At 46.0% G+C, this 24025-nt stretch overlaps 1 protein-coding gene across 2 annotated transcripts; it reads left to right on the top strand.

The window, feature by feature from the left end:
• The first annotated feature begins 120 nt into the window (after window positions 1-120).
• On the top strand, window positions 121-22163 carry Nfe2l3 (NFE2 like bZIP transcription factor 3). 2 transcript variants are annotated; one of them, XM_085691071.1, is made up of 4 exons: window positions 121-800; window positions 14995-15171; window positions 20075-20158; window positions 20632-22163. In XM_085691071.1, the coding sequence occupies exons 1-4, from the start codon at window positions 327-329 to the stop codon at window positions 21826-21828; spliced, it is 1932 nt and encodes a 643-aa protein (XP_085547197.1). In that variant the 5' UTR covers window positions 121-326; the 3' UTR covers window positions 21829-22163. The 2 variants fall into 2 exon arrangements, with proteins under 2 accessions (XP_085547197.1, XP_048296292.1); XM_048440335.2 differs by having other exon boundaries at window positions 122-830.
• The last annotated feature ends 1862 nt before the right edge of the window (window positions 22164-24025 follow it).

Raw genomic sequence — 24025 nt, 5'->3', positions numbered from 1 at the left:
AATGCCTAAGGTTTTGGGCGGGGCGAAGCTTGACTGGGGGCGGGATTTAATTTAGGGGCGTGGTCAGGCAATGGGGCGGGTCCAGAGGGCTGGGTGTTGCAGGTGCCTCCTCCTCCGCCTCTCCGGATCCCTGGCCGCGCCAGGCACTGTGCGGGCAGCCGAGGGAGAGCCATTGTGCCTGGCTGGGGTCAGGCTGAGACGGCCCCTTGTACGCTCTGGTCCATTGTCTTCCTGGCTGGTGCTGGCGACAGGGTCCCACACGTGCCACCGCGGCGGCTGCAGTGCCGGGCCGGGTGGGCGCCCGCATCCCAGACGCGCTGTGGGAGATGAAGGTCCCGAAGCCGTGGTGGGCGGGCGGCGGCGTCCTGAACCTCACTGTGCTGCTGAGCTTAGCTAGGCTCCGCGTGGACCTGGATCTCTGCCTGCCGCCGCCGGCCGCCGCACTTTGCGAGGAGCTGCTCCCACTCTGTCCCGTCCGCTCCGCCTCGGCTTCTAGCCCCTTCTCGGCATCGGAAGGCTGGGGACACTCCCCCCAGCAGCTTGCCAAGGGCCGGCTGCTGCGCGAAGTGCGCGCGCTCGGCGTCCCCTTCGTTCCCCGCACCCGCGTAGACGCGTGGCTAGTGTACAGCGTGGCGACCGGGGACGCAGACGGGGCCCACGGGCTGCTCGACACTGCCGCCTCATCTGCCGTGGGAGACGGCGGCCAGGTGGCACCCGCGGGCGGCGAAGACCCCCGAGAGACTCACAGCAGCCCTCTGGCTGCCGAGGAGGAAGAAAAGGCGGCGGAACCGACGGCACAGGTGCGGGACACAGGCGGACGCGAGAGCCAGGTAACCTAAAGGGGCTAGAGCGAACGGCACGTCTACCCAGGGCTGAAACGACTGGCCCGGAGCTCTAAGGTCGCTAGGCATGGCCACACCCGCCCTTTCCTTACCCTAGGTAGTTAGTTGCTGGTTGCGGGACTAATCTGCCCTGCCTCTTTTTGAATGAAGATGGTGAGTGCTAGGATTTGATTTTGGGAAAAGTGGATGAAATCGATTTTCGTGCGGAGAACACCCTTCTTGTGTTTTATGGCTGTGGAGGGTAGTTTGGTAATGAGGAAGCGAGAGGGGACGGTGCTGTCTGGTTCACGGCCTTTAATCAGTACCCCGAGTACATTAAGACGCCTTGATGGGGAACGTGTGCGGCACTAGAGACTCTGGGGGAGGCCTCTTCCTCTGAGAAGATGCGCATCTCTCTGAAGAACCAAGCACCCAAGCCAAGGCAGGGCCCTCGCCCTGAATTTAACCTTACTGTAGCCCGTTTGTGGTTGTGCACCTGGGGTAAGAAGTCACGATGTTCAGTGCAGTTGGTCCCTCTGATCTAATCATCCACCCACCCCCTCGCTTAAGAATCCTCGCTTAGTAAATCCCTTATTAACATACACAAAACACGTAGTCTTTCCTGGAACACGCAAGTTCTCTTTGGTTGCCGGTGCTCCCCTTTAGCTGAACAAAACAGTTTCCCAAAATCTATGGACTAAAACTGGAAAGACCTCTGCCTGTAGAGAGCTCCTGCCTCCCCCGGAGCTGCCGAGAGCTTGACGTTATCGGTGTGGATCCACATGTGTTCGTAGGACGTTGTTTCTGTGAAGAGCAGCCTTATGCAAAAGGGGATTGGACTAAGCTAGTTTGTTTGCGGCTCTTCAGAATCACCCAGTTTGTGTAGGCAGTTGCCTGACGGGCTCCTCCACCCTTTCTTGGAGGGATCATTGCATGAGGTGCTGGTGATTCACTGTTAGGTTGATCTGATCCCTTCCTCCTCCTCCCAGGGCTGGGAACTAATGGGGTGGGGGTTGGTGCTCGTCTTGGTAGGCTTCTGTTGGTTTAGAACAAACAGGAAGCCACTCCCGATTCCACTCTGTAGATCTGAACTCCAAGAGGGATCGGGAGGGGTGTCATCCCTGAGGCAAGGCACCTGCTGCCCCCATACCTTTCCTGGTCCTGCAATGTGTGGGTTTGAAATCCTAGGTAGATTCTGTACAAAGCGGTACCGCACCTTTCTCGCCACCGAATGTCCTCCAGCTTGCTAAGTGTAGACAACTTTGAAGGGAAGGTTTTTCTCTCCGAAGACTTCCTTGCTACCATTACCTGGCTGATGCCTGTACAGACGCGTGGGCTGATTTTGGGAGACAGCTCTGATGGCCTGGGAACTGAAGCACAGATTAAGAAACTCATGCAAGGTAACAAAACTGGCTAGTGATGGAGGTGGCATCTGAACCGTGGTGTCAGGCCCCTCTGATCTTTCTCTTACTCTTTCTGACAGCCAATGGTCCTCCGTGTGGGACCCGATATCCCTCTTTCTTAGATGTAATAAAGCCATGGTAGTCCCTCCTCCTCCAGCCCCCCACCCCAACACTCCCCTTGGCAGTGCTGGCGCGTGCACCTGCTGGACAATGGTAGCCGTGGGGGCTTGGTTCTGTTTAATTAGACAGTGATCAGCTGCGGAAGACTTTAGATGTAGGAGCCAGTGAACTGGTGTGGTAATGCCATTTACATGTCCAGTTTGTGTTTAAGGGGGAAAAAAAAATCCCAGGTCAGGGATTTTGAACTTGGCTAAATTCATATATTAGTAAATGCCAGAAGTGGACTGAACCCAAGTCTTCTGTCTCGGGCTATACTCAGGTTCTCTCTATAAGAATGCATCTGGGATGGGGCAAGTCAGGCCCTGACTCTGTCTCCAGGCTCAGAGTAAACTACTTTCTGGTGCTAGATTGGTTTGTTTGTTGTCTGTTTGATTGGGTTTTGATGGTGGTGGTGGCCCACAACTAGCTTTATTGAGTATTGTTGACCAGGCTGGCCTTGAACTCTTAGTCCTCCTGTCCCAGCCTCTCAAGTGCTGGGATTACAGGTGTGCGCCACCATGCCTGGCTTGGATTGGTTTCATAAAAGCAGGTTCTGGGCTGGGAGAGAGTTCAGTGGTTAAGAGCACTGGCTGAGCTTGCAGAGGACCTGGGTTTGGGCCCTAGCACTTACACGGTGGCTATCGACCATCTGTAACTCCGCTTCCAGAGGATCCGATGCCCTCTTCTGACCTCTGCAGACCCTGCGTGTTCACAGTGCACAGAGACACATCCAGGCAACACACTCAAACACAGTAGGTAAAAATAAATAATTCTCTTAAGAAATCATAGCTGGGTGGTGGTGGCGCAAGCTTTTAATCCCAGCACTCGGGAGGCAGAGGCAGGCGGATCTCTGTGAGTTTGAGGCCAGCCTGGTCTACAGAGCTAGTTCCAGGACAGGCTCCAAAGCTACTGAGAAACCCTGTCTCGAAAAACAATAACAACAACAAAATCATAGTAAAATAAAAAGCAGGTTGATGAAGACCACGACTCTGGGGAATATGGGCTAGAGAAATAAAGCCAGGCTTTGCGATTCCCTAGGCCTTCGTACTTCCTCCCATGGGCGATGTGAATCACTCTGAGCCCCCATGGGAGAGTGAGGTTTTCCGGAGGGGTGTCGAGCCAACTAACGGGGAAGGTTGGTGTGAAGTGCCAGCATCTCCTTGATCTTTTCCCTTTCATTTGAAATCTGCCCCTGTCCCCATCCACTTTTTCCTTTGGATTTGTCTGTCTCTGGATCCAGCTTGCTTATTAGGGTGTGAATGTGGACAATCAGTAGGAATGTAGGTGGAGAATTAGATAGTTGATAGATAATTCCAGGGACTTACATTTGAGCTGTAGAAGATTCTGGTTTTAGAGTATAATTTTTCACAACTTCTAGGCATGTGCAAAAAAGAAAAACATTTTAGAATAGGAGGTTTTTCAAAGTATCAAAAGACAAGTACTGCTTTGATTTCACTTCTTGGGCTAATAATTATGAAAACAGACTCTGGAATTCCCCAGATCCGACAGCTTCCTTTTATAACCATAGTCATTCACTTACAACTGATGAAGCTCGTGCTTGTTCGGGGAAGTATGAGGTTCTCAAGAAATAAAGTTATGGGGGCTGGAGAGATGGCTCAGGGCTTAAGAGTACCTGCTGCCCTTCCAGATGGCCCTGGTTCTGTTCTGTTCCCAGCACTGAAATGGTGGCTAACAAGTGTCTGTCACTCCGGCTGCCAGTGAGGCCCTCTTCTTGCCTCTGGCACATGTGCCAGAGGGCATCACATGAATTTGCTTCCCTTGCAGAGGACCCAAGTTTGGGTCCTAGTACTCACTTGCTGGCTATCAGTCATCGGTAACTCCGGTTCCACAGGATCTGACATCCTCTTCTTACCTCTGTGGGCGCAGGGTCTGCAGACATACATGCAGGCAAGACACCCATACACATAAAAGAATATAATAATAATTAAAAAAGAACAACGGTTTTGCGAAAGTGAATATGTCCGCGTTTCAAAGAGCCGTTGGAAACTGAGCTGGCTTGTGCTCATCTGTGTCACCGGTCACAGCAACCCCTCTGCTGCCTGAGCAATCTTACCAACATCCAATTTACATGAGGTCATAGAATCACAAATAGCCCAAGGATGAAGGGGAGAGAAAAACCATTTCTGATTGTTGAAGTCAATTTTATATCCGTTTCAAAAATCAATAGCATCTCCTAACGCTCAGGCCAATTGGTCAGAGGTGGGAAACAAACTTCCCGAAGCCCTGGTGCAGGCGAACTCTTCATTCATAGCGGTGTGGCTTCACAGGAGGGTTTCCGTCCTACTATCAGTGACTGTTGTAAAGGTCTACTTTGGCTCCTTGAGTGGGAAAGAACAGCGCAGGCTATTGTGTTAGAGTTCTAGGACACAGTACTCAGGCTGCGTGCTTAAAGAGAAATTTCCTGGAGGCGAGAGGTCCCAGGCGAGGTATCGGCAGATTGGTTCCCTCTGAGGACTGATGGGAGGAGCTGCATTTTGGTGGTCTGCTGGAGTAGTTGGCATTCTGTGGCTTCTGCTGCCAGTCTCTGCCTTTCCCTTCACACGCCTCCTTCCTGCACGCTCCCCTTTCCATAGCAAGGCCCGTCTGGCTCTCTTTTTACCTGATCATATTTACAATTACTGGATTTCCTAATATGGCCACATTGTTAGGCGCTAGGACTTAATAGATTTTAGAGGGCACACTTTAACCAGAACAAGTCCCATCTCCTTTCTGCCTTACAGCTTGCTTATATTCCAGCTGTTAGAAACTGAGTCAGTGCTGGGAGGCGGCGCACACCTTTAATCCCAGCACTTAGAAGTCAGAGGCAGGTGATCTCTGTGAGTTCGAAGCCAACATGATTACAGAGTGAGTTTCGTAACAACCAGGGCTACACAGAGAAACCCTGTCTCAAAAACCAAAAAGGGGGGGAAAAAAAGAAGTAAAAGAAACCAAGTCAGTCAGTTTGTGTCTGGGGCTGTTTGTGGTGGGACTTGGTACGCCCTGCTGAGGAAGTGGGGTTTGCTGGCTTAATGGGCAATACTGATTTTTTGTTTGTTTGTTTTTTTGTTTTGCTTTTTGTTTTTCAAGACAGGGTTTCTCTGTAGCTTTGGAGCCTATGCTGGAACTAGCTCTTGTAGACCGGGTTGGCCTCGAACTCACAGAGATCCACCTGCCTCCTGAGTGCTGGGATTAAAGGTATGTGCCGCCACCACCTGGCAACAATCCTGAGACCCTTAATTCAAACCACCGTCATGATTACGCTTTGTTTTGTTTGTCTGTTTATTTTTTGTGGGTTACAGAAAAATCTTATCTGTTCAGTCATTCCCTACTTTCCATCTTCCTGCTCCTTAGCTCACAGAGTAGGAATCCAGAATTCAGGGCCCAGGATTTGGGGGCAGGCCAGTCTAGAGGCAAGGTGGTAGCCCTGTGCCTGCCAGACCAACTAGGTTGTCTCCACTGCCCGTGTGATCTGCTGCACACGCTTCACCCTCTCTGAAGCTTGAGCTCTCTTCTGTGTAGTAGAATGGATGCTAGTGGAGATATTGAGGTCGACAACAAGGTGGTGCTGGTCAAGGAGCGTGAAGCTGGCACACTGCAGTCCTTCCTATCGGAAGGATTAGCTGCTGTTAATCATCCTGGCCAGGTTCCATAGTCCCCGCACATCATTCTGCTGCTGGTGTTGCTCCCACTGTAGAGCCTCCGCCAGCTCCGCATTACCTTCCAGATCCACATTTTGTCCTTCAGGGCTGCCCAGGTGTGACCACTGTGACACCAGTCTGGCTGAACTATTAGCCTGCTGATAAATTGCCCATGACCTACTTCCCAGTCCAAACCTCCTTCCCTTCCTTTCGCCAGACAACCTCAGAATCACTTTTGCCCCGCTTAGCTTTGCCCAGAAAATACCAGCCTCTTTCATTCCCCTTCACTGTTAAATTCTCAGCCTGGCTCAACTGTCACCCATCCACAAGCCAGCTCTTCCCCTGAGCCAACACTGCGCCCTGGAGCCTTCTTCTGTCACCCGCCGCACCCTCTGCCATGTCTGCAGTGTGGCGACTGAGGTTCAACTTCAGTCTGCCCGGGGCCAGGAGCAGAAGTTGGTGCAGCATCCACAGCGTCACTCTACAGGGGCTTGCACTTCGTGGACGTCATGACCGTAATGCCTTATGGGTCCTTCAAGGCCAGCTCACCAAACTGAATGTAGGTCAGCTCTGAAATCTGGGCCACTTCGTGCCAGCCACTCAAGTGGATGGGGTTGCTGAGGAGTTGACGTTCAAGTTGCCCCTATAATTGGCTCAGGTGACAAGATGTGGAGTGCCTGAACTGATGGAGCAAGTTGATGGTGACCTTGCCTGGAATAGAACTGGTTACTCTTCCTAAGAGCCAAGTAAGCCACACCTCCCACCCACTTGGAAACTTCAAAGGGAAAAACAATCTTCCCCCATTCAGGGCAGCCTTGTGAAGGACAGGCTCCTCAGACACAGCTGTGAAGGATAAACTGAAATGAGAACTCTGAACAGCTGGAGGCAGCAGAGCCGTGTGCCCCAGTTGTTTTGACTGAGTAGCAGGTGGTGGCTGGCGGAATGCGGCCCTGCCTTAGGAGGCCTCCAGGAGCTAGAACTGAGTTCCCATCTTATCTACCAGGCTTCACTGGGAAAATGGAATGAACAGAATATGAATGAATAAACACACTCGAACAGATCAAGGAGTTGGCCAACACCATTGTAGGAACTGGCAAATCCAGCCCATTGGACAGCAGGACACCCTGGCAGCCCACCACAGGCTGGGATGCTGCACACTCTTGCTAGATTTCTCTTCCCAGAGGCCTCGGTGTTGCTCCTGAAGTCCTTCACCTGACTGGCTGTGGCTGCCCAGTTACTGAAGATACTTAAAGTCAGCTGGTATAACCAAAGTCAGCTTCTGAGCAAACAGCCTGTTCAGTTGAGTCCATGGACACTGGAGGCCTTGACACTCCAGCTCCACCTCCTCCTGGGAGCTCTGCAAACCTGGCTTTCCAATTGGTCAGAAAAGAATATTTTAATGTCCTTTTTTGGAGCATTCTTGTGAGCAGTAAGCGGCATGTCGAAGACTCTGCTTGGTTCCTCTGTATTGACAGATACCACGAGCTCCATGTCAAAGCCCAAGCAAACCTTTTCCTCTCCGGGAGATTGCTGAAGGCTACCTGACCATGCAGAGTCTACTTCAGCATGAAAGGACTCCTTCCTTCCCTACTGGGGACTCTCTCCATGTAAACCGGGCTGTCAATGCTGAGATCAGACGGGTGGGAGGTGATTGCTGAAGTAAGATGGCTTTGCAGAGAAAGGCTCCTGCCACCAAACAAGAAGACCTGAGGTCAATCGCTGGGACCCCCATGGTGTCAGGAGAGCACTGACTCCTCCAAGTTGTCCCCGGGCCTCCACATGCACTCACCCCCACCCCCACACAACTAAATGCATATGGAGCAGGAGAGAACTTTCTGAAGCACCTTATGTCATGGTTGGGGTACAAATTCCATATGTGCTTCCTTTTGACAGAGTGATAGCTGGATGTTTACATCTACATCTATGTAAATTCTAGTCCCAAAAACTGTGATGAAAGAATAGTTGCTGGTTGGGGGCATGGCTCCAGTTAGTAGAGAGCATGCCCAGTAGGCAGGAAGCCGCTCATTCATCACCAGCACAGAGGTGTAGTGCTGTTCGCCTATCATCCCAGCACCCAGGAAGTGGAGAGAGACAGGAGGATCGGGAGTTTAAGGCCAGTCTGGGCTACATGAGATCTGACACTGGGAGGGCCAGTTGGGCTATTTGGTCTCCTGGGATAAACTTAAATGAAATAAATAGACGATAAAGGAACAATCCCCCCCCCGCCCCCACACACAACTTTCACCTCCCCAAACACCCCCAATACACTCAAGCCTGCAGAAGGGGCTACATCCAAGAGCAATGGCTCCATTTAAAATGACCCTGGGGGTTGGGGCTCATATCCTTGTGTCTTGAGTGTTAAAGCTTCTATTTGAAAGCTGGCCTGTTGTTTTGTTTTGTACTTCTGGTAGTTAGCCACGTTGAATAGGGGCTCCTGTGTCTTAGCTTCGTCTACCTAAAGGATGTCTGCTGTTGTCTGGCTGGCACATAGCTTCCTCCAAGGGCCTTCAGAAGTGGATTTACATGCCTCAAGTTTTACTACTGAAATATTCTAACATATGTTACAAGTGAAAAAAAATGGATCCTGGGAAAACAAACCTCTTTCCCACCATCCACTCTCGGCATGTTTGGTTCACAGAGGGTCCTGACTCATCTATAACTCCCGCCTACACCAACTTAGCAAGCGTGAGCTTCGGTGACGCATATATGATGTAGAGGGTCATTAAGAATCAGTAGTGCCAGGTGGTGGTGGTGCACACCTTTAATCCCAGCACTCAGGAAGCAGAGACAGGAGGATCTCTGTGAGTTGAGGCCAACCTGGTGTACAGAGCTAGTTCCAGGACAGAGAGAGAAAGAAAAAGAAAGAGTGAAAGGGGAAAGAAAAGGAAAGGAAAGAAGAGAAAAGAAAGGAGAGAGAGTGAGAGAGAATCAGTACTAGGCGTCTAGCTGGTTATGAAAGTGCCCACAGGGCTGGAGAGATGGCTCGGAGGTTAAGAGCACTGGCTGCTCTTCCAAAATTCAATTCCCAGCAACCACATGGAGGCTCACAACCATCCAAAATGAGATCTGGTGTCCTCTTCTAGCCTGTAGGCATACAGAACGCTATATACATAATAAATAAAATCTTTTAAAAAAAAAGAAAAGAAAAGAAAGTGCCCACAGCCAAATGTAAATCCTGTCGCTCCCTACTATGACAGAAGGTCACCTGTCTAACTTCTGTGCCTCAGTTTCCTGCCCGTGAAAGGAATGTTAACAGTACATACCTTGCCAGGGTGCTAAGCAGCTTAAATGAGGTAATAGCCTACAGTGAGAGCTCAGTGGACATGAGCTGTAATTACTGTAAACTGCTACTAAAAACCACCCAGGCCAAGCAGGACACAGGCTGTCTTTATCTGGCTCCTTGGTTCTCTCAGGGCTGGGTGACTCCAGGTTGCCCGCAGCCTAGAGACAGGCCTCGGGACTCTCAGCTCCCTCTGATGTCATTCCCCTCATAGACAGTGCTCTGTTCTTTGTCTTGGAAGGTTCATTCAACCCTAAAAGTCAAAGCAGGTCTCCTCACTCCTCCCACAGGTGAGGACAAGAAAGGGCCAGTCAGGCCAGCCGCAACCCACTCACGAAGGGCATGGCAGGAGCAAGAGCTCCCCCCTCTCCTCAGGATCCAGTACAGTGGAATTAGTCCAAGCTGCCAGCAGACAGGGTCTTCAGAGAGTTTATAAAACAAAAGGAAAGAGAAAAAGTAAGAAAGAAATGAAGGGAGGACGGAAAGAAAGAAGGAAAACCTCCCAAAGACAAGCCCAGCTTTGCTTCTTCCCCTCGCAGAAAATCTTTTCTCCCAGGCTGCTCCTTTCCTGGGTGACAAAGAAAGCAGGCCACATGAGGGTATCGCCTACTAGGGAAGAAAAGGCCCTAAGAACATGGGCTAGGTGCCCTAAGAGAAAATCATGACCTTTTGGGGACAGTCTGGTCTGAAGGTCCAAGTTGAGGTTCTGGGGGTTCCTTGCCCAGAAGAAGAATGGGATATGGTGGGGCAACCCTCAAGTACCAGCTCTGAAAATCACAGGAAGTGTTCCCCCTGGCACACACATGGGACCTTTCTTTTCAGGACCTTTCTTTTTTTTATTGTTTTAGTGCGGTTTCAGCCCACTAGGGCACATCTCACCTACACACACAAATAAAAGTGACTTATGGACAGATTTAACTTGCCTGTGCCTTAAGAGCATGGGCCGAAGACTCTGACATACAGAAGACATCCCTGTGCCTCAGTTGCAAGCTAGCAAGTTGAAAGAAGCCAGGGAGGTCAGAGGTCATCTGAGGGGCTGGCATCACTTTCTCTTGGAATACCAGTTGGGGTGTTGGCAGCTGTCAACAAGATAAGCAAGGCTTCCGGCTCAGAAGCTGTGTGTGTGGGGGGTGATACATGTGTCTTGAAGTGTATGAAGGGGCGCTTCCTCAACTATTTAAAATTCTAGTTCCATAATATCCCATCATTTTAGAGTTAGGAAAACTGAGGGTCAGAGTGTTTAGCACGTTATCCAAGCTTACACAACTGCTGGAACCGGCTAGATCCTTTCGGTTAGCTTGTAGCCAAGCTGCCCAGTACTAGGCCACTTTGGGCTTTGCAAGCCGTACAAATTATATCACGGGAGCAGCAGGCTCTCTTAACCCTGTAAATATGGACACTGTCATGGTGAATCCTCTCCCCACGTCTGCCTCCTCCCCGCAGGCCCAGAGGCAGCATCGCTAGCTACCCCGAGTGGGGTTGTCTGGCAAGCAGACCCTGAGACCAAGTTTAATGCACAGGAGGGAAAGGGACACAAGGAGCAGGGTCATCAAACTGCTCCACACTGGGCCATCATGGCCTTGCCTCTTCCCATTTGTACCTCTTCAGTCATAGGATGAAGAGTGCCTGGGAAGGCATGGCCTGACCATAAAGAAAGGAGAGACAACCAACTCTCCGCGGGGTGCCTCAGGTCTCCAGCGGCCATCACTGGTCCTTCCTTGTGTCCCGCTGACCTAGGGCGTTCCCTCCTCTCTTTGTCAGGTCTTAGGATCCCTGTTCCTGGTAGCTTTCGAACAGGCTGCCACTAGCGAATACACCAGGATCCTGGGAGAGAATGCCTATTTCAACTCCTACCGTGATGTGAGAGGAAGCATCACCCCTAGCCCTGGTGGACAGCAATCAAGACGTTTCTGTCTGCTTCCAGATCTTACAGAGTTCCTGGGTGTTGTGGCACACACTTATTTCCCAGCACTTGGAACCTAAAGGCAAAAGGATCATGAGTTCAAGTCTCGCTTATACTACATAGTAAGATCAGTGAGTTTTATTTATTTATGCAGGTGGTTTAGGGTTTTTTTTTTCTTGAGCTCTTTTAGAAAGATTGGCTTTATTTTTTAATTTACATATATGTTTTTGCCTGTATGTACACATGTATGTATGTGCACCATGTGTGTGCCTGGTGCCCTTGAAGGCTGGCAAAAAAAAGGGTATCAGATCCCCTAGAACTGGAGTTACAGATGGTTGTGAGCTGCTGTTGGGTGCTGGAAATCAGACCTGGGTTCTCTGTAAGAGCAGCAAGTGCTCCTAACAGCTGAGGACCCTCTCCGGCCCCTTTTGTTTTGTTACAGGGTTTGTTTTGTTTCTGCATTTTGCTGGTGATGGTTTTGATAGTGGGTCTCGGTGTGTACTCCAGGCTGGCCAAGAATTTGCAGCAATTCTCCTGCCTCTGTCCTAGCATCTCTGTCTTCAGAACAAAAGGTACTGTCTTGATCCATGTCTCCATTCCTTCCATAACTGAATCCCGGAAGGATAGCCTGTCCACTGGTGTGTGAGTTGTCACCCCCATAACTGAATCCCAGAAGGATAGCCTGTCCACTGGTGTAAGTGTGAGTTGTCACCCCCATAACCGAATCCCGGAAGGATAGCCTGTCCACTGGTGTAAGTGTGAGTTGTCACCCCCATTTCCTCTTCACAAATGCCATTTGGCTTCTACCCTAAAAAAATATTGAAGGCCACCAACCCATTAGTACTTCCTGTGGGCACATTCAGCCCTAATCACCTTGAAGCATCACTGCAGAGGGCCTGTCACCTCCTGGAACGCTCTCAGATTCCAGGGCACTGTCATGAAAGAGGAGTTCTGCTGGGCCAGTCCTTTGCCAAAGGTAATTTAGGGTAATCCTTTTTTTTTTCCCTTTTTTTTCGAGACAGGGTTTCTTTGTGTAGCCCTGGCTGTCCTGGAACTTATTTTATAGACCAGGCTGGCATTGAACTCAGAGATTCACCTCTGCCTCTGCCTCCCAAGAGCTGGGATTAAAGATGTGCACCACTACCACCCAGCTAAACTTAGGGTAATTCTTTACCCCAAAATATAATATAAATGCAAGTAATGAAAAGAAATATAATTTCAAACTTTAAAAAAATGCAAGAGCTGGGTGTGATGGTGTGTTCCTTTAAATCCCAGCACTCAGGAGGCAAAGTCATGTGGATCTCTGTGAGTTCCAGGGCCAACCTGATTGCCATAGCAAGTTCTGGGCCAGGCAGACATATGCATAGTGAGACCCTGTCTCAGAAGAAGGAGTGGTGGTGAGATGGTGGTAGAGCTGGCATGGCGGTTAAGAGCACAGGCTACTCTCCCAGAGGACCTGGGCTCAGTTTCTGCTTTTTGCACCCACATGGTGGCTCACAACCAATTCCATGGTATCCATTGCCCTCTTCTGGGCATTGAACACACACATGCACAGACATATGTGCAGATGAAACACAAATACACATGAAATAAAAATCTCAAAAAACTTAAGCAATAATATTGAATAATGTCCTTTATCCAGATTTTAGATTTTCCCATTTGACTTTATATTTTACACTCTAGTGAATGTGTCCTTTTGTTTAGCTCCTTATTCAACGAGTTGGGACCCACCCTCACATGATAGGGTCCCCACCTCCCACTTTTGGGGGGGTAGGGCTAGAGGTTATACAGGATATCACTATGCAGCCTTGGTTAGCCTGAAGCTTGTTATGTAGACCACATTTGGTCTCGAACTCATGGGAGGCTGGCCCAAGTCTCCCAAGTGCTGGGATTAAAGGTGTATGTAGAATAGTTATGCAGGTTCGTGTAGAGCCCTAGAGGGCTCCTACACCCAGAAGAGGGTGTTGGGTTCTCTGGGAGTTACAGATGATTGTGAGCCCCCTCCCCGCCATGGATGTTAAAGTGGAACCCCAGTCCCCTGGGAGTATACAGTCAGTGCTTTTAACTGTGAAGCCATCTCTCTAGCCCCGACTTTTAACCAACTGTGGCCTCTTACAGTAATATTCTGATCATACAGAATTTCTGTAACTTAAGTTCTTCCCTGAGTTTTCCAGAACGTCTTACACACATTTGTCACCGGTCCTGATGTCACACTCTGACACCCCCCTTCCCCCCACACACAGTCTTCCCAGACTTCTGTTCATCTGATCAGTTCGTTTATGGGTTTGATGTAGCCTGTATGTGCTGTGCATGACATCACAGGCATGGCCTTCATTTGCATATGTGTGGGTGTTCTTGTGTATTGAATTACCTCATACACTGCAGCTTCTAGAAGTTCTGTTCAACCACAGCAGTTTTATAAACAAAATCCGCTTTGCTGAGAATTCAGTATTTAGGGCTAGCGAAAGAAGCCTCGTCTGGACAAAAGACGGGCAGTGGAATGAAAATGATGATCAGTAACCCTGTCCTCTCGCCTTCCTTCCCAATTTAGAGAAGTCAGCACTCTGATTGAAGGAAGGAACAATCTAGAAGGATTCCTGCTGAAGTCTAAGGATGTTGTGCCTAAGATTTGACACCCATGGATATTTGCTAAAGGGCAATAAGTAACAGACTCTGGGGTAGATACAAGGCATATGGATTGAGTCCCTGCCTCTAAGAAACTGCTGTTTTATGCTGGACTTGGTGACTCACACCTTTATCCCAGCACCAGGGAAGTAGAAGCAGGTGAATCCCTGTGAGTTCAAGGCCAGCATTTTGTACTTAGTGAGTTTCAGGATAGTCAGGGCTATGTAGAGAAGAGACCCTTGTCTCCAATGAATGGATGGATGGATGGAAATAAAATAAGTAAAAAATAAGGTGAGCCGGGGAGACAACTCAGTGAGAGTACTGCAAACATTCATGTCCTGCAAACATGAATACCTGAATTCTAATTCCCATGTAGGAATTTGAGCACAGCCATTGGGCGCCTATAACCCCAGTGCTGTAGGGGAACAGAGGCAGAGGGAATTCTGGGGATTAATGACTGCTAGCCTGGTTCCAGGTTCAGTGAGGGAATAAAGCAGAGTGATACAGAGCAAGTGTCAGTAAATAGTGCCTGCGCCACTGTAACATTTGACTGGCTTTGAAGAGTCCCCTCACCATTTAAAAACTTTCTGAAATGAAATAAATTCAAAGCGGGAAGGAGTGTTCTGGATAAGTAAGTGAAGTTGAAATATCTAAGCCAATAATAAGAGTTTTTCTGATTGTAAAAGTACACATTTGGTCTATAAAGCGAATTGTACCCTTTCCTAACCTGTCCTCACCCCATCTGCCTTTCAAACAGAAGACAGTACTTAATTTTAAAAGTTCCCGGATTTTTCTACATATATATACATTTGATAAGTATCTGCTTCCAACTTATGCCTTTGATCTGTTTTCAGCTGAGAACTAAATAAAAACTCCCTGCTGAGAACATTGATTTCCAAACTTAGCACACTGTTAATGGTTTCAACTGAGCGGCTCTATAAATATACACAATTTAGGCTGTGTAGATTGGACTGTCTGAAGGGTACATAAGGAGGGCAGGGCATAAGACTGACCATCGTCTCGGGATTAGACGCTTCTCTGATAGGGACATACAAAGTACCAGCCTCAGCTGCTGACAGTGTGACTTTTGAACAGTTTTTCTATTTGTTGGCAATGGTTTTCTGCTTAGTAGAATTTAGGTTTTTTTTGTTTGTTTGTTTTACAGGAGAATGATATACTAAAAGAAAAGAGTGAAGCTGTGGATCACAGTTCCCAGCATGAGGAAGATAAGGAAGGAGTGTCAGCCCACGCAAAATCACTACAGCTGGGTAGGAAAGATGAAAGCAGAACAACAGATGCACCTGTCTGGGAAGGAGGGACAATCACAGGGTCCAGAAATGAGGTAAGTGTGGCAGAAGCTTCCAGGCTTGTCGTTAGCCTTTCATGAAGACTTTGTTGGTAATGAATTCTGTGTATGCACTGTCTTTAGCAAATCTGGCATACAAAAATAACATTTAAAAGTAAGTGTGTGTATGTGTGTTAGTTGTACTTACAAAGTAATTAGCCTATAAACTCATTTTCTCTGGTTAAAGATAGAACTGACTAGCAATTTTTTTTTTTATTTTGTGTTTGCCAAGACAAGGAAAGAAAGACAGCTGACAGTCGGGCAGTGGTGGGCACACACCTTTAATCCCAGCACTTCAGAGGCAGAGGCAAGCAGATCTCTTATAGTTCAAGGCCAGTCTTGTCTATAGAGTGAGTTCCAGGACAGCCAAGGCTACACAGAGAAACCTTGTCTCGAAAAGCAAAACAAAATAGCTCACATCAGGCTAGATTGCCAGGTCTGGAAGATCAAACAAAGGACCAACCTTACAAACATTTCTTTGAATTTCCACTAAAGCTCAAACCCAAGCTTTCAGTCTGCCAGTGGATTCAGCCAAATCACTGGTACCCAATAGCCCTTTTCGTACCCTGGCCTCACCCAAGGGGCCAGGTCCAGGCTCCTGGGGGGCATCTTTCTGTACTTCTCTTGGCTGAACAGGGTGAGCTCCAAGAACCAGGTTGAAGAATGGGTTCTTTCTATAGGCAGAGCTTCCCCTAGTTTCACATGTACCATATTCTGGTTTTGACTTAGATCTGGATGGTTTTAGCCACCAGTTTGGCACATAGGTGCTCCAGAGATGACCTAGAGGTCTGCAGAGCATCCTTGCCCTAGTGGTTGCCTTCACTATGAGCAACTTCAGCATCTGCCTTCTCTGGGAGGTGGAATCTGTCGCTCAGTCTTGAAAACCCTCAGAGGATGGAGAGTGCCAAGAACACAGACTTAAGTTACTCTAAATTCCATATGTCTCATGGAAGTTTTTAAATATAGACAGACCTAGCTACACTGACTGGTACATCAGGGAGGCAAGTGCAGTGAAATGGGAGCAGCTTTTCTAAAGGTCCACCAAGATGCTTCTGATGCTTCAGAGCTTTTGGGTTGGTGGAAACAAGTAGGCTGCTAGTAAATAATCACAGGTTTTATCTGTTAGCCACAAAATGTTAGTTCTGACACATGGCAAGAATGGCTGTACTGGGCTGGGCAATGGTGGCGCCCGCCTTTAATCCCTGCACTTGGGAGGCAGAGGCAGGAGGATCTCTGTGAGTTCGAGGCCAACCTGGTCTACAAGAGCTAGTTCCAGGACAGGATCCAAAGCCACAGAGAAACCCTGTCTCGAGAAAAAAAAGGGGGGGGGGGCTAAGAATGGCTGTTCTAGAGGGCTGGAACTAGCCCAGGATAACGTAATGACCCTGCGACATTGCAATATCTCCATGGTGCTGCATCCCTAGTCAATCGGTCTCTTTGCAGTTCTTGTTATCAGGTTTGTTCTCTTCCCCTCCCACTACTCTTGCCTCTCTTCCAGCCTGTTCTAGTTATAGGAATTCATTGTTCTTATACCATGGCTCAAACCTAGGCCAGGGCCATGGCTTCTAGAGATTCAGATTAAGAAATCCCTCTGGTTGGGCAGAGAATACAGGCCAGTGGTAGAATTTCTCTAGCAGCACTGCCGGGAATAGAAACCAAACCCTCTGAGGTCATGGTAGTGTAGAAGTTAATAAAATTAAATACCCCTGCTTCCTTCTCATCCGCTGCATTTTAGGTTAACAAATCACCCTCAAGTGGACCAGATTGTTCTCCCTGGACAAAGGGTAATAACAGCTTAAGAAAGGCATTATTTGCCTGGTTCTATCAAGTAGTGTTTTCACTTACTGGTGGGATACAGAGAAAACTGTTAGATATTTTAGGCAATGGTTCCATATTTTTAGGCATTTCATTTTTGTTCTTTGAGAACCCATACCCGCAAAGCTAGAGCACTTAGCCTTTACCCCCAGATGGTCCTTCTTAAGATTTCTAAATGTTCAGTAGACTGTCCTTCCCTTTCTAGGTGGTCTTCTAAACCACATAATGGCCATCTAACAGATGGTTCCGGGCACCTGCTCATTGCTAGGGAACATTAGCACCTCTTTTGCCCACATTTTGAGGGGAAGAACACTCTCTACCTTTGCTCACTAACCTCTCCAGGTTCAACCACATTGGTTTGAAGTTTCACTCTAAAGCTTGAGAAGCCATGGTATATACAGGCCTATAATTCCAGTTACTTGGGATGCTGAGGCATGGCTAAAAGCTCAAGGCCAGCCAGGGCAATGGCAAGACCCCATCTCAAAACAGAGATGCTTAAGTTCACTTACCTGTTTCTGTTCTTTCACTAAACATGCCTCATGCTATTGGTTACTATTTCCCCTCACATGTTGGCATTTTTTTTTTAGCTTTTATTAGTTTTCCCAGAAAAATTTTCTTTGAATTGCTTATATTAACTAAATCACTGTTAGACATGGAAGACATATTAGATACTGAGATAAAATAGGAAGATATATGTAAGACAAACAGCAGTTTGGACCAAATTTTGCAGACACATTCAACACCCAAAGCAGGGTACTTTCTTGGTCTGATGTAGCCCAAACTGGCCAAAATTCACCTTAAATCTCTGACCCTACCCCACCTCCCAGATGTTGGGATTGTATGCATGTGCTATCATGTCCTGCCATTCCTTACCAGGCTCATGTCCCTGACCTGAGTCACTGTGTACTAGAATTACACCTTTGTTCTACTTTGAGATACTGTGTTGCCTAAGCTAGTCTCAAACTTGTGAGCTTGTGATCCTCCTTAGCCTCCACAGTACCAGTATTTCTCAGAATAGCTCATACTTTACAAAAAAAAAAGTGTGTTTGGATGTTTTGCCTGCCTGTATGTTTCTGTACCATGTACATGTTCGGTGCCTATGGAGGCCATAAAAGGACACCAAGATGCCCTGGAACTGGAGTTTACAGGTCACCATATACGGGCTGGGAATTGAACCTGAGTCCTTTGCAATAGCATCCAGTACTGCTTGCAGCTAAGCCATTTCTCCAGTAATGTCTGCAGTTTTGATGTATTTCATAGCAGGAAACAAAAGAAGTATCAGACCAGTGAGTCATATTCTTGAGTAGAAAGCCTGGAAAAACACCAAGTAGCACTAGGAAAATGTGTCCTGGGCTCAGAGTGTAGGCAGGTAGTATGTGTCATTAAATGATCTAAAGACCATCAATTCTCATGAAAAATAAAGCTTGACATACTTCATGTGTTAAAATAGCTCCATTAAGCCGGGCGGTGGTGGCACACGCCTTTAATCCCAGCACTCAGGAGGCAGAGGCAGGAGGATCTCGGAGTTTGAGGCCAGCCTGGTCTACAAGAGCTAGTTCCAGGACGGGCTCCGAAGCTACAGAGAAACTGTCTCGAAAAACAAACAAAAAAACAAAACAAAAACAAAAAACCAAAAAAAAAAATTCCATTAAATGTCTCCTCTCCAACGTTTTTTGAATTGTCAATCTAAAATGAGATCTTAAAATGGAATTTTAAAAGGCTAGCTTCACAGTCAGGGCATGGTGATAGCACACACCTTTGATCATCCCAGCACTTGGGAGTCAGATGCAATCAGATCTCTAAATTTGAGGCCAGCCTGCTGGACTACAGAATGAGTACCAGAGCAGCCTGAATTACACAAATAAACCCAAAGGGGGAGGGGAAAAGGTCCCGCTTCACATTTACTAGCAACATAAAATGATCAGCAAGTATACTTTTAGTATTTCTAGAAATAGCTCAACTATTTAAAATTTTTAACTAAAGGGGGTGGGGAAAATGTAAAAACTACGTATTTCATATAATAAACAAAAAAAAAGAATATATACATATCCCAGACACTAAACCACCTCGGAACTAAGAAATTTGCAATTTTTCCTCACCTCTAGACAGGGCCTCAGGTAGCTCAGGCTCAACCTCAAACTTGCTATGTAGCCAAAGATAACCATTTTTTTTTTAGATTTATTTATTATGTACACTGTGTTCAGCCTCCATGTATGCCTGCAGGCCAGAAGAGGGCACCAGATCTCATTACAGATGGTTGTGAGCCACCATGTGGTTGCTGGGATTTGAACTCAAGACCTCTGGAAGAGCAGTCAGTGCTCTTAACCTCTGAGCCATCTCTCCAGCCCAGATAACCATCTTTTTTAAAGACAGTGTTTCTCTGTGTAGTCCTGGATATCCTAGAATTCAGAGGTCCTACCTCTGCCTCCTCAGTGACAGGATTAAAGGCATGAACCACCACTGCCCAGCAACCTTGACTTTCTGATCCTCCTGATTATACGCCCCACATACTGGGATTACAGGCCTGTACTACCATGTCATTTATGTGGTGCAGGGAATCTACTCCAGTATGCTAAATAAGCACTTAACTGATTGAGCTACATTGCCACTCAACAATTCCTATTTCTGTAGTTTAACTGAGACAGGACATTGCTATTTGTAACCTGTGAATGGCCTTAAAATTACAATCCTTCTGCCTCTCCTCCCAAGCGGTAAGATTACAGGAAAGCACTACTATGCCTGGCTTTATGTAACAGGAACAAATGGCCAAGTCCTATGAAACCTAATGTCTAAAAACTGTATAACTTGGGTGTCATAGACTATCTTTAATTCTTTAATCCCAGCACTCAGGAGGCAAAGACAGATGGATCTCAGTTCAAGGCCTGCCTGGCTACATAGCAAGTTCTAGGCCAGCCAGGACTATGGGACACTAATTTCAGTACCCCAAAAGACTGTGGCAGGAGGGTTGCCATGAGTTCCAGACCAGCCTTTTTGAGCTCCTCTCAAAAAGGAGGAAGGGAATAGAAAAGGCGGCGTATAACTAATATGTCTTTTTTCTGATGGTATACATTTTGTTTATATACAGAATCACCTACACTGGTCGGATACATCTTTCTTTCTGGAGGATTTATTTCAACTGCTTTCATCACAGCCTGAACAGTCCCTGGAGGTAAAAGGAATCTTGACAAACCTGTATGAATTAAAGAACACTCCTACTTGGATGATACAGCAATTTGCCCAAGTACATTATAAAGTTTAAAGGCTTTTCATAGAAAAAACCAGTTAGTAGAATTTAAACATATGCCATTTTGCCAGATTTAGACCTTTCATGCTAGTTAACTTTATTTTCCTGGTAGCATTTGAGTCTCTACTTGCCAGACTGCTCATAAACTTATCCTTGAACCTTCACAATATAGATTTTGGCTACAAAAGCATTGATAGCTGCAAATTACAAGGCCTAATGATAATCTAGACCTTTTGCCCCCCAGGTAAACCACCATATTCTGACTTGAGACCACATGTTACATTATACCTCATTTTAAATTGTTCATAGTCAATAATATATCCATTAGGACATAGAAAATTGGTAAAAAGAAATGTGATATTAGATAATGGAGCTCCTTTATTGTTGTTATTCTTCAGGGCATCTCACTGGAAGACATTCCACCCTTTTTAAGCAGTATCAATGAGTGTGCAAATTCCTCAGCGCATCATATAAATTTGAGCCATGCCATAAGCCATGACGTCAATCTTCATGAAGCCATGCTACTGTACCCCAACACATTTAGAAGAGATCCAGCAGCAAGGATTTCACAGGCACAAGAACCATTTCTTCAGCTAACTTCTCACACCAATTCTGAGCAAGCCATTCCTGCAATGTCTCTCCCAACTGTTGACAACCAAATGAGGAATCTAACAAGTCAAGATCTCCTGTATGACACTGATTCAAGTATCTTTGATGGAATAAACCTAATGTCATTGGCCACAGGTTTCAATCCACTGGAAGTTTCTCAACTTTTTGAAGATCCAGACTCTGATTCCGGAATCTCCTTAAATTCAACTATCACCAAGTCTAATTCTCACTGTATGTATGATGGTGCTGTAGGTAACAGTACTGACCTTGAGTCTCTTAGTCAAGATTTAGGTGCTGTAGGAGGCTGCTGCGCAGAACCCCTTAAACACTGTCATATGGATATTAGGACTATGTCTGGCTTTTACCAGGATCTTGAATGTCAGCAAATATTTCATGATCACACTTACCACTTACAACCAGGTGTACTAGAGCCCACATCTGAAGCTTTAACACAGACCAAGTCTCGGAAAATCAGTGGGTGCCTTGACTCAGATAGAAATTTGAGTCGTGATGAACAGCGTGCTAAAGCTCTGCATATTCCCTTTTCAGTAGATGAAATTGTCCGCATGCCTGTTGACTCTTTCAACAGTATGCTAAGTAGGCACTACCTATCAGACTTACAAGTTTCTCTCATTCGTGACATCAGACGAAGAGGAAAAAACAAAGTTGCTGCTCAAAACTGTCGTAAACGTAAACTAGACATCATTTTGAATCTAGAAGATGATATATGTAACTTGCAAACACAGAAAGAAGCCCTGAAGAATGAGCAAGATCAATGTAACAAAGCTATTGACATAATGAAACAGAAACTGCAAGACCTCTACCATGATGTTTTTAGTAGGTTAATAGATGACCAAGGAAGGCCAGTCAATCCAAACCACTATGCACTTCAGTACAACAATGACGGAACTGTTTTGATTGTACCTAAAGAACTAGTCACATCAGGACACAAAAAGGAAGCCCCAAAGGGAAAGAGGAAAAACTGAACAGCATCACAAACTGTTCAAACTATTCTTAAAAGCACTGTTACTTGAATCATTCAGTTAAGAGTACAAGTTGAAGTTTGTATTGATAAATACTGAAAATTCAAGGTTATGCTTCTGTGAAGTTGGGAGAATCCACATTTTCATGGACCAGTTCTGCACTAATACCTATGCTCACATAATCTTTTACAGCCTTTTATTAAGGTGGTCACTTGAAAAAGCTTTAAGATGCTTACATAACGTGAGTAGCCTTTAGCTATCTGAAGGTATTTACTATTTAACATGTCAAAGTATGTGAAAACATTTTATATTTGAATTTATAAAAACTATTTTAACAAGTCAATGTCTTATTTGTCCTTCAAAGAAAATCCAGCCAATATGGCAAATTCCTTTAAGCTTCAAAGCAAAGTATCCCAGTTTTTGAGAATGTAGCCATAGCCCCTTAGATATATAAATGTAAAAAGCCCTTGAGAAACACAGGTCAGTAGTACTAGCCTACAACTAATTATTGTATTATCTAGTATTAGTAGAACTAATACTTTAGTTCACAACCTAAAGTATTCTAAACTTTCAGATATTAAGCTTAACCATGTCAAAATTCAGATGCCCAGAGTAATGACCTTCATTCAGATTACAACATAAAAGTATTACCTGTCACCAAATTTAGTTAAGACTTAACATTGTACTGGCTGGCATATCCCAGTTCTAAGGAATAGATTTATTTGCTCAGTGGTCATCCACTGCAATGAGTCAACAAACTCCTTTCCCAAAGATTAGGAGGCTTTGATGTAAGTCCATCACTAAATGAGATGTGGATGCACAATTTATCAAGGACACGAAAAGTGCTAGAATAAAGATCCTCTCCCAGCATAAGTACAAAGTAAAAATATAGCAACAGCACCAGTCAAAGTAGAAATGGAGGTTTCAAAAGGTGTTCACTAGCTGCTCTTCTGAAGACCTAGCTGGATTCTCCACATGCAGTTCTTGATGATCATTGCTCTCAAGGGCTGCACACGTTACACACTCAATGCTCATTACCTATTTAAACTTATTTGAACACATCTTATTAAATTTTCCACGATGTGTTCCTAAAGACAACCTACTATGACCAGATAAAAACCGTCTAAGTTATCCTTATGCTTACAAGGTCATTTGGGGATCTTCCCTCTTTAAAAAAAGTGACATCCTTGACCTCCAAATTTACCCAACTGTCCCCAATACAAAAAAAGTGAAGGTGGCATAGGACTTTCACTACTCCCCAAATTCCATACTTTTCTGAAGCCTATGGATACAAATTAGAACTCCTGCCTTAGAGGGTAATTCAAGTGTTTGCACCTTCGTACTTAGTGGTAACTTGTAATACTCTGGGTCAATCTATGGCAGCCACGTGTGCATAAACCAAACACCAGGATAACACACCCAAGATTGTTTACTATTTGTGTAAAGTTTTATGAAACTTTTATTAAGTGAAAAGCATTCAGCGGATGAAGGTCGTTTGCCAGAGCCTGGGGATCTTTGGTGGTCAGAGTGGAGACTGTTTAAAAGACTTGTTTACTTCATAATAATTTTTAAAACTTTATCATAATTGTTTTAAGAGCTGTTCCATAGGAACTCAAATTCAGTTCCCAGTGGCACAGCTAAGACAAGGTACTTCATCCAGCTCCAGAGTATCCAAAAGCACAACACTCAGATTGTACAAACAATCATCTTTTTCCTACTAGTTTTTTTAAAAGCCGCAGATGTTTCATGAACTAAACTCATTCCCATACTGTCCATGAGTCACCATCAAAATTTTCCTTTTATGATGCTCATAAGTTTTCTTAAACTGTGTAATACAAATTTTACTTTCAAGTCCAACTTTAACCTCTCTGGAGATATCCATCCTACTAGTTGGAAACCAAGTATTTGGAAAGAATGTTCATAAACACACTAGTTCACAAGGTTTAAGAACGAACTCACTAATTAGCCACTGACTTACCTGTATACGGTCTCATCAAAACCATGTTATATTATATATATATATATATATATATATATATATATATATATGGTGCTTACTATAGCTAATAACTCACTAAGACCCCATTAAGTTTTAACCACAAGACTGAGTTTCACCATTTGCTATTCATGGAGACATGTTAATGAGATCTCCTACTTGGCAGAACTCTCTTGTTCCTTTGCACATACTAATTAACAAACA

This window comes from Myodes glareolus, chromosome 6 (genome assembly GCF_982192425.1).
Source record: "Myodes glareolus chromosome 6, mMyoGla1.1, whole genome shotgun sequence".
NCBI classification, from domain to species: Eukaryota; Metazoa; Chordata; class Mammalia; order Rodentia; family Cricetidae; genus Myodes; species Myodes glareolus.
The sequence above is the reverse complement of the archived record's forward strand: the minus strand, read 5'-3'. Positions and strand labels throughout refer to the sequence as shown.

Excerpts from the sequence above, each read along its gene's own strand:
- Nfe2l3 (XM_048440335.2), top strand. The coding sequence starts at position 327 with ATGAAGGTCCCGAAGCCGTGGTGGGCGGGCGGCGGCGTCCTGAACCTC. Across the intron at positions 831-14,994 it reads CAGGCGGACGCGAGAGCCAG|GAGAATGATATACTAAAAGA; the intron begins GTAACCTAAAGG and ends TTTGTTTTACAG. Across the intron at positions 20,159-20,631 it reads AGCCTGAACAGTCCCTGGAG|GGCATCTCACTGGAAGACAT; the intron begins GTAAAAGGAATC and ends GTTATTCTTCAG.